General features: G+C 38.1%; 1 protein-coding gene across 1 annotated transcript; it reads right to left on the bottom strand.

The window, feature by feature from the left end:
- Positions 1–5,286: 5,286 nt before the first annotated feature.
- LOC141631030 (uncharacterized) lies at positions 5,287–8,496 on the bottom strand. Its single transcript, XM_074443756.1, has one exon. The coding sequence runs from the start codon at positions 8,494–8,496 to the stop codon at positions 5,287–5,289; it is 3,210 nt and encodes a 1,069-aa protein (XP_074299857.1).
- Between the last annotated feature and the right edge of the window lie 2,717 nt (positions 8,497–11,213).

The raw sequence follows: 11,213 nt of genomic DNA, 5'->3' as shown, positions 1-11,213 counted from the left end.
AGCTAGTTGCAACTAGCTTACCATTGGACTTGCTCTGAGAAATCAGAGGAATGAGAGACAGTGAGTGATTAATTAGGGTGGGTTAATGGGTTGGTGATTAATTAGAGTGGATAGGAGAGAGAGTGAAATTAAACACAATTTTTGTGTTTGATCTCAGTCATTCAATCTCAAAATTCAAGGGCCTCTAAGAGGATTTATAGATGCAATACTAAAAGGTGGACTCATGCTTTTATTAAAGTTACACTCATTTTTCAGATCTTGTTTTTTTTTTCTTTTTAGATCTACTTTTTTGTGGTTGTGGGTTGGTGGTGGAGGACGTTGGTGGTGTTTATCGGACTAAATTTAGATTCATAAATGACCAAAGTTACACTAATAAAGGTCCAAAGTTACACTTGTAAAGCATTAGAGTTACGCTCAATATAAACGAGTTTACACTTACACCCATAAACTTGTATTAAAATTACACAAATTCAACCTGCAATAAAATTCAATTTTTTTTACACGAAATGACTAAAAATATTAAAGTTACATTTTTAAAACACTAAATTTACACTTGTAAAGCGTTATAGTTACACTCATAAAAACCGAGTTTACACTTACACTAATAAAATTGTGTTAAAATTACACAAATTTAATATGTAATAAAATTCAAATTCAAAATTTTATACACGAAATCGCCTTGAAAAATCAAAGTTACACTCGTAAAGCATCACATTCACACTCGTAAAAAGTAAAGATTGTATAAATTCAAATTTTTATATTCAAAACAGCCTTAAAAGACAAAAGTTACACTCGTAAAATGTTAAATTTGTATAAATTCAAATTTTTTATATACAAAAACTACCATAAAAGATCACAGTTACACTCCTACAACTTACAGTTACACTCATAAAACTCCTACAATATCATAGTTACACTAATTAATCACTCAAACTAAAAAGTGATTAAATTAGTGATTAGAGAGTGAAAAAACAATTAATTGTATGATAGAAATTGATTAGTGATAAGTTTTTTTTTTCTTCAACTCAACCATCCATTTCAATCCAACCATCCACATCTTTTTCCTTTTTCTTTTGGTAGTCCTTAACTCATTCTCTCTCCATCCATCTCAACCATCCATTTAGTCCATCCAATGGCCCTTAGAAGGACTTAGGCACTCAATGGATATGGAGGACTCATAAGAATTCCTCATATATATATATATATATATATATATATATATATATATATATATATATATATATATATATATATATATAGATATATATATATAGATATATATATATATAAATAAAGGAAGCTTTTTTCGAGCGATTATAGAGAGTCCAACTTCTACGAATCACTTTCCAGCAATAAATAAATAAATAAATAAATAACAAGTTTCTCAATATCAACTAACAATAGCAATAGGATTTTTACAATACCTCAAACATGTAAATGCTAGAATTAAAAAAAATAAGAAGTTAATCGTTAGATAAGAGTAGTAGTTTGATTGTGATTGAAACTCTACATAGCTTAATGCGTATTTATACTTAATTGTTTCATAGAACATTATTAATTTAGATTTTGTTTACTTTCTAATGTGGCTATCGCCATGCGTGATTTACATTATTTTTCATGCTATTGAATGTAATTGAATGTGCCATTGCGTAGTAATCGTGTAGTAGTTAACGTAGTATGTCTCAAATTTTTAAGTGTTTTTTATTTGGTGTTCCTTTAATCTAATCGTGCAAATTATTTGCGGGGTTGCAAGTTAAACCTAACAGCAATAGCACTCCATGCACGTAACGTGGAATACAATCAAAAGTGATCACGATTTGAATAAGGGAGCCTAAGAGGACAGCATTGATCTTCGTGTCAGGGAAATTGGTATGTACCGGAGGCTAACTCGAAACTAGCTGCACGTAAGTTTGCTAGAATAATTCAAAAGTTGCGATTTCCGGCAAATTTTATTAATTTCAAGATTTAGAATATAGTAGGTTCGTGTGACATGAAATTCTTTATTGAATTGGAACTGCTTATGGCAGGTCAGGGTGACTACGTGTTTTATGTACCGGAAGTATTTCCCGGGAAGATGATTTAACGAATGATGAAACCGAAGATTGTGCTACTTATATTCGTTTCTGGGAAGATTGTGCTTAAAGGTGCTAAGGTGAGGGAAGAGATTTATGATGGCTTCGCGAATATTTTTCCGGTCTTGAATTAGTTCAAGAAGAAGTTGCGATGATTTGTTTCGAAAGAACGAAGTTACGATTTGATCAGGATTATGATTAAGATTTGTCAAATATGTCTATGTGAGATGAATAACAGATAAGTAGAATAGATAGGGAAAAGAAAATATTTGTCTTAATTATATACCTATGTGAATTGGTATTTGACTAATTTTAATGTATCTTATTATTAAGAAAGCTAGAAACAAGATATTAATAACCAAAGTGTATATTAGTCTAAAAAAAAGACTCAATTTAATTAGAAAACACTAACCATACGTACGTATATAACAGCTAGTCTTGCTTGTGACGGGCTAATCCCATCATAAGCTTGTGACCTCTCACAAAAAGGGAGAGGGGACAAGGTGGGGCACCCCCCATGTGCTTCCCACTCACCTCTCAATGGGCATTTTGTGAGAGGAAACGGTATCCGTCACAAGCTTGTGACGGATATCGCCCGTCTTCAATGAGATTTTGTGCGTATATAATTGCCCTGAATTAGCTTGATTGAGGTAGCAACCATATTTTTATCTTTGAACTAGTTTCTATTTTGCTTAATTTGATAAGTTTTAGGGAAAATGCACGCGGTGTCCTTGAGGTTTGAGATTTTGCTCGATATACCCAAACTTTTTATCCGGAAAATTTTAAGAGGCAATAACTCGTGTTTATGAGTTCAGAAAGTGATAATTTTTTTTTTCAAATCGATCATCTTTCCGAGAACTACGATTTGAAAAAAAAAATTGTCGTATTTGGATCCTCTGGCTATGAGTTTTTGTATGTCAAAGTTTTTTTGACCGAACAAACTTTGAGTGACCATATCTCTTGGTCACGAATTCCAAACTCGACAATTTTTTTTTCAAGTCGTAGATCTCCAAAAGATGATCAATTTGAAAAAAAAATCCGTCACTTTATGAGCTTGTAAACACGAGTTATTGTCTCTTAAAGTTTTCCAGATCAAAAAATTGGGTATTTTGGGCAAAATCTCAAACCTCAAGGACACCGCGTGCATTATCCGTAAGTTTTAACATGTGTATTACAAAAGTGAGAAGCTTCAATTCCTAGAGTTACGCGTTAACAACTTACAGGCATTGAAGAATTCCAATGTTAACACAAGTACGCGACACAAATCTCTCGGTCTCAGGTGTTCCACAATTCCTGCAACATAATAATGATATAATGTTATTAGTAAAATTAGAAGGTTTTTTTTCTAACGTCTGACCTAAGGATACACATTAATAATCTAAATGGAGTAAAATCGAATTATAAATACGTTATAGTTGAGATATACTCCTTCTAATCCAATCCAAACTACCCACTTGCTTTTGGGTGGTCTTCGAGACGACACTTTGGCCGCGTTTTTCTTCCTTTGTATATAATTTTTTTTTTTTGCAAAAAATATAATTTATGAAAGATATTTTCATAATGCAACTAAATATGTAAATTTTATCGTTCAAAGTTTTATATTTTTCTGTGGATTAACGGTCAAACTTTTCAAAATTTGACCTCCAAAAAGCAAGTGGGTAGTTTGGATTGGATTGGAGGGAGTATGATTAATTACTCCCTCTTATTCTAGATAACCCTCCCTATTTATGGGATACTAGAATTAAGGAGATGAATTAAATAAGGTAAAGTATTATAATGGGCAGGGCCGTCTCGGAATTTTGGGGGCCCCTGTGCGAACTCTAGATATGGGGCCCCTATATAACATTTTAAGAAACAAAATTTTAAAAAAGAAAGAAAAAAAATACATAAATGTGGCTACTAAGTCTTGAACCTGAGATCTCTTGTCTAAAAACCTAATTATTATCCACCAAGACACTATCTTTCATTGAACATTTAGTGTACTGTACTTATTTATTCTTACTTTTACTTTGATTTCTAACCCAAAAAATTGGGGGCCCTGTGCAGCCGCTCGGCCCGCACGGGCCCAAAGACGGCACTGATAATGGGGTTAGGTAATTGGAGAGAGGGAAGTATTGTGGCCTTGTGGTGGTATTATTGTGGGTGAGCTGATTAAGTTAAGTATTGTTGTGTGGTGAGGTGATGTATTGTTGTGTGCTGGGTTGATTAAAATAAGTATAAAACTTTACTAAATAAGAAAAATGGGAAGATATTGTGAATAGATAAAAAAGGGAAGGATAAAGGTTATTTAGAATAGGAGGGTGTATATTTTTAGATTAGCTTTGACTTACTTTAAATTCATCAACTTGATATACGAACATAAAATAAATAGGAAGAATCGTACTGTCCCTAGAAATTCTTGGATTTCTTGCAATATAGCAAAACTAACCGACCAAAAAGGGTAAATGACAAAGAGGTGCCGGATTTCATGAACTGAATTCCGCACACCAATTGGTACTGGCAGTAAGCGTGCCAGAACGGCTGATAGTTTACGACATGAAACGGAAAAAGAAACGTAGGTATATGCTGCTGACTGGGCAGTTCGCATAGCGATCAATAAAGCTCTTGTTGAAGCCTCTAGCATATTGGTAGCTCTGATAAGAGCTAATTGCTCTTGTCCAGTATAAGAGTCTGAAATGGACGCCTGAAAGCAATTACCCGGATGTAAACGAATGACCAACACATAGAAGCAAATGGATCCTAAGGTGCTATTCATAGTCTGATGCAGCTGTGAAGGAGCTGTAGGTAGCGGAATAGGACCATTGAGAGTGCGCCAAATTGATGGGAAAAGTTGATGAGAGGAATAGAGCTGATCAGCAAGCCGGCAGATTCTTAAAGGATCCATTGGACACTGTTGGAAAATAATAGAATTCCGTACCGACCAAATCGCTTGCAAGACACAACCGAAGTAGAGTAAAGGGTTTAGAGCACTTGATGACTGATGAGAAAAATAGGTCACCAAATCAGCCAGCCATTGAGTAAAAGGAACCATCGAATTTGTTTGGGAATTGAGACCAAGCAAAGACGACCGCCATACATGCTGAGTAATATTGCAATAGCGAAACAAGTGTTCAGCGTTTTCTTCTGCAGAACCACAGAAATGGCAAGGGAGAGTGACGGTCACGCCGCGGGACTTGAGATTTGCCGAGGTAGGCATGATATTGTGGGCAAGCCTTCAAAACAACAAAGGAAATTTAGCTGAACCTGTTAACTTCCAAATGCGAGACCATGGAAAAAAAGACGTTAAAGACGGAGACGAAGCAGAAGATTTATGCCAAAGGTGTAAATAGCCCGTTTTAACCGAATAGCTACCATCCTCCGTGTATTTCCAGTATAGGAAATCATCAATACCAAGAAGCGAGGGTTCCATTTCGATAACTAACTTTGCTGTAACCGGAGCAAAGTGTTTGAATACGGCTGTAGCATTCCAGTCACCCGAAGGATGTACCAAATCCGGTAAACTAGGAGCAGGTTCTCTATCAGTCCCCAAACGAATGGGAACAGTACCTTGCACCCAACGACTATTTACCAAGTTTATCTGTTTTCCGTTGCCAATTTTCCAGCAAATTCCCGAGGAAACCTCATCCACCGCACGACAAATACCGCTCCAAAGGAAAGATGGTTTTGAGACACGTGATTTTGCTGAAGGGATAGGTAAATCTCGGGCATATTTGGGAACAAGATATCTAGCAAGCAAACCAGAGGGATGCACCTTGAGCCGCCAGTAGTTCTTAACTAGTAAAGCTTGACTCAAGAGAAGAGAGTTTTTGATTCCCAAACCAGCGAAGTCTCTCGGCGTTTGTAAAGTCTCACGCTTGAGCCAATGAATAGATTGCCTTTTCCAGTCATGGCACCACCAGAATGCAGTAATTAGAGAATCAATTTTCCGACAAATCCCAAGAGGGAACGGAAGAGCCGCCATTAAGTGATAGAATGAGGCGAGTAAAACAGCAGAGATGACCACAAGCTTACTTGATTGACTAAGGTGCAGTGAAGACAAAGATGAAATGCGAGTCGTCAATTTGTCAATATAAGAATGAAATACCCGAGCCCGGTTTCTTGGGATGTCAACAGGAACACCCAAGTAGGTTCCGAAGGTTGAGAAGCTCTGCATCTTGAGGATGGAGGTTAAATGTAATCTAAAATCAGGTGGGGCATTGGGACTGAATTTAATGAAAGATTTATTGAGGTTAATCATTTGTCCCGATGCAGATTCAAAGTCCTTGAAGAGATCCCTTAAGGCATCAAAAGCAGTGGGTGTAGCTTTGCAACAGATAAGCGCATCATCCGCATAGAATAAGTGTGAAACAGTTGGAGCATAGCGAGATATTTTTAAACCCGTAAGCATTCCCGTCTTCTCGGCTCGAGAGAGTTGTCGAGATAAAACTTCCATGCAAATAATAAAAAGATAGGGGGATAAAGGATCGCCTTGTCGAAGACCGCATGTCGGAGTCAAAGTAGATGATGGCGCGCCATTAATTAGGATCCGATATGAAACAGTGGAAATACATTCCCATATAAGACTGCGCCAGGCAGGTGGAAATCGCATATGGCGCAAGACCTCCATAAGAAAATGCCACGAGACACGATCAAAAGCCTTGCGCATATCCAATTTGAGAGCCGCATACCAGCTAGAACCAGTCTTAGTCTTGTTAAGATAATGCATAACCTCATGAGCGATGATTGAGCTGTCTGACATTAATCTCCCCGGCACAAAAGCCTGCTGCGTATCAGAAATGAGGGACGAAATTACCAGTTTGATGCGATTGGCAAGGCATTTGGAAGCGAGCCGGTAAACCACATTACAGAGACTGATTGGTCTAAATTGCGATACCATCTCTGGGTGCTCGACTTTTGGGAGGAGAATAATGTGAGTGCTATTCCACTCTTTCAACATGACGCCCGTATTCAGAAAACGTAGAATTGCACAGGTAACCAGAGATCCAATTTGTGGCCAAAAAACCTGAAAAAATTTAGGAGTAATAGCGTCCGGACCTGGTGATTTAGAGCCGTCCATATTACGAAGAGCACGAAGAACGTCCATATCCGTAAAAGGAGCAGCGAGAATTGAACTATCTTGAGGTGTAAGGAAAGGCAGATCAAGTGGGTTCAGGAAATCATCATAATTATCACTTGGAAAAGCAGGATCCTTGGATTTAGGAGGACCCAAAAGCGACTGAAAATATCCAACTATTTCCGTTTCAATCTCAGGCAAATTATGAAGCCATGTACCATCAGAAGTTCGCAAGGCAAGTATACGCTGCTTAGAAGATCTCTGCTTGACTCTATTGAACAAGAAACTAGTAGGAAGCCCATCTAAAATTTCCTTACGCAATCTAACGCGTTGAAGCCAGTAAAGATGTTGCTTGTGGATGCGTTGCATTTGCTCAGATCTAACCGTTTGAAAAGCATTTGCCGTAAAAGAGTTGACAATAGAGTCAGACGAACTGTCAAGGTCCGAGTCCACAGCGGACCAATTGATGCCATGTGAAAATCTGTGCTGTACCACCCAAGACAGAATAGCATATCTAGCGGAAGCGAGTTTTCGAGATAGAACATACATTGATGATCCCACAACAGGAGCATTCCAAGCATTATTCACCAAATCAATGACTTCTGGGATAGAAAGACACCAATTGTCAACTCGGTAAGGTCTCTTAGACTTTGTAGTAGGCTGGAAAAAACGTAAGATAATCGGAGCATGATCAGAAATAAGTATAGGTAGATGAAGTAGAGAAGCGTGCGGAAAGATCTGAAACCAGTCTGGTGTTGCATAAGCGCGATCCAGCCTTTCAAAAATACAATCTGTATTCAGTTGCGAGTTAGTCCAGGTGAACCGTGGGCCAAAGAAAGGAACATCAATGAGATCGTTGTTAAGTTTCCAAGCAAGGAACTCGTCTTGTCCACGGATCGTTGGTGAGCCACCCAACTTGTCACAATGTAACTCGACTTGATTGAAGTCGCCTATGATTAATAAAGGGGAGCAGCCGGAAATAACCTCTGAAATTCGTTCCCAAACAGCACATCGGTAGGCTAAAGCAGGTTCCCCATAGATAAACATTACATACATGGATTCATGTGTACCAGGTGAGACTTCTATAACAAGTTTACAAAAGATAAAACGCTTGTCAGAACACAAAACACTAATATTTACCGAGTCATCCCAGCACAAAAAAAGGCCTCCACTACGCCCTAATGAGTCAACCCCACAGAAGTTCGGAAAACCAAGATGACTAGTCTTCATAGCTGCTACGGTCACAGTAGAGTGAGTCTCTTGCAGAAACAAAATTGACGGATGAAATTTACGGATACAGTGATGAAGGTATGGAATTGTAGGATCATCCGTCTCACCAAATCCCCTACAATTCCAACAAAAGGCAGTCATTGATCCCCTGGTGGTGAATTAAGGTCCACCACCAAACCTAAGACGATAGCATAATCTTCAACGTTGGAACAGGAAACAGAAGAAGGGAAAGGTAACGTTAGAAAATTTTGTGGGTCAGAGTCCAGAGAAAAGGAAAGCTTATTTTTTGTACGCTTGCAGGGAAGCTGCAACCAAGGCGGGTCCTCAAAAGGAAAAGATCGCTTTCGTGAAACCGGGTCCAGGCCTTGTAAGTTTGGGGATTTGGGCCAGGTATACGAAAAAATTCTAAGGCCCAAAAAAGCCAACATCAACTCAGGGTGAGATAGATGTGGATGATCAACAGGACAAGCTAAGTCCAGAAATCTGAGCCTGTTCGATCTTTTAAATTTGGGCTTGCTGCAAAAGCGAAAGCCATGAGGTACCTTGCATTTAAAAACTAATTTTATTTTCTTTCCAGCCTGATCCACAGGGACGGAATTAACACCAGGCCCAAAAGAAGAAAAATCACGTGAGCCTTCAGAAGCAAGAGAGTTACAGCCAGCAGTACCACATGATTGAAAAACAGGAGTGTAAAAAGGTGCCATCTGTTCCTGCATGCAAGACCCTAAAAAGCCACCTGTCTGTGGGTCCCGGTGCACAAACGTGGCATCCAAGGAGGGGTCGTCTTCCGGGTTGGAGGTCCGAAAGGGAAAATTACCTGATTCTGAAGGGAAACACCTCGCTCCAGCCGAGCTATCCGCCGGCATAAAAGGATAAGGGTCTGAGAGAGGGAAATCTCTCATAGTGAAATCATCTTGTTTAACATCAGTGCGAGCAACCCGATTTGGATCATCAACTACCATTCTTTTAAAGCAAGGATCATCATTGCTCGAAGATGAAGAGGAGTAAAAATTAGACACTGATGATGACAACTCAAAGTCGTCCAATCCAGGAACTGAACCAGAAGTATTAATATAAGTAGAGAGAAATCTTAATTTTGCAGGAAGGCCCATAATTGATTTATTATAATATGGCACTTCTGTTGGACCATAAACGACTGAAAAACCCTTTCCTTGCAGATTAGCTAGCCTCTGTACAACTTGTGACATAGCTTCAGCTGAGGTGAGGCGACAGAATGAAATGCGATGACCGACAACCCCGCATCGTTTACAAAATCGGAAGATGTTTTCATAACTAAAAGAAATCCAACAATTTGTCCCTCCTTCTAAGGCCAAATAACATCCAGAAACTAGGGGTTTAGCTAGATCAACCCAAAGACGAACTCGCACAAATTGCCGCGGAGGGAAAGAAGCATGATAATTATCTACTTCCATTATTGGACCAACATGTTCTAGGAGATGAGCTGCGACAGAAGTATGAAGAAATTGCATTGGTAGCCCGTGAACCTTAATCCATAGAGGAACCATATGAAAATTAAAATCCTCCGGCACCTTATTCCATAAAAATCTTCTCAAAACAAGCAAGCTCCCCTCAATATTTAGCACATGCATTTTCTCTAAAAAGTCTAGATCTGCTAAATTAGCAAACTCAAACAAGAAATAAGGAAAGAAAAGGTGAACTTTAATATCATCTTTTTAGAAACCCAGCGAGTCTTGACAGCTTGTATTACACGATTAACATCAAAATTCCTTTGATCAATGAAACGGCCTATAAGAACTCGGTTGAAATCAATTCCCATAAGGTTTACTCGTAAACTAGCAGGCAAATTGATCTTCACACCTGCGCGAAAAGGAGACGGAGCACCTTCCATCTTTAAAAGATATGTGTAACGGATAAGAAAAGTAGATCTTAAGTTGAAATACAGAAGATTTTTCGGTGTAGTTTTGTGGATGAGAAGACGGTGATTGTTGTGGATTTTTTGGATAAAAAAGGAGCAACTCTCAAAGAGAGAAAAAAGGAAACTCTCTAGAGATAGAGAGAGAAGGATCGTAATCTTTTTTTTTGCCCCATATTAATACTCCGTATATAGTAATTTACAAAACAATACATAGTTTACAGTTTGTATAACAAAGACACTGACTGACGTAGTTTTATCCTATGATATACATTGACGACATCATCCAGATAAGGAAAATGTTACTATAAAACAAAACAATTGTATTTTGAATCATAACAGTTTTTGTAATTTTAATACAAAATTACTAAAGATCGCCCCTATATTACTCATCTCGCCCCTAATGTTCATTTCACTTTCCAACTTTGCCCTTTACTCTAAAACATTCTCAAAACTAATTTTTATCGGTAATTCAAAATATGAGTGACGGTGACCCATTTTACGATAATTAATAATCAAGCACGATTAAATTCGAAACAAAATTGACGATTAGAAACGTTAAAATTTCAAACGATCATAACTTTGTGCTCGGGTGTCCGATTTTGACGAATTTTTTTTTCAAATCACTTAACTTGACGAGACGAACGCAATGGTAAAAAAAAATAAAAAAAATAAATTGGAAAGTGGACCCATTCGTGTGAAAAACACGAACTGGCCTAGGCCGGTTCATGTGGTTTACATGAACCAGCCTTGGCCAGTTCATGTAAATCACACGAATGGGCCTAGGCCAGTTCATGTGGATTACACGAACTGGCCCAGGCAGGTTCATGTAAACTACATGAATCGGCCTAGGCCAATTCGTGTTTTTTTACACGAATGGACCATTTTTCAATTTTTTTTTTACCATTGTGTTCGTCTCGTCGAGTTAAGTGATTTGGAAAAAAAAATTCGTCAAAATCGGACA

The sequence above is a fragment of the Silene latifolia genome, chromosome Y (assembly GCF_048544455.1).
Source record: "Silene latifolia isolate original U9 population chromosome Y, ASM4854445v1, whole genome shotgun sequence".
NCBI classification, from domain to species: Eukaryota; Viridiplantae; Streptophyta; class Magnoliopsida; order Caryophyllales; family Caryophyllaceae; genus Silene; species Silene latifolia.
The sequence above is the reverse complement of the archived record's forward strand: the minus strand, read 5'-3'. Positions and strand labels throughout refer to the sequence as shown.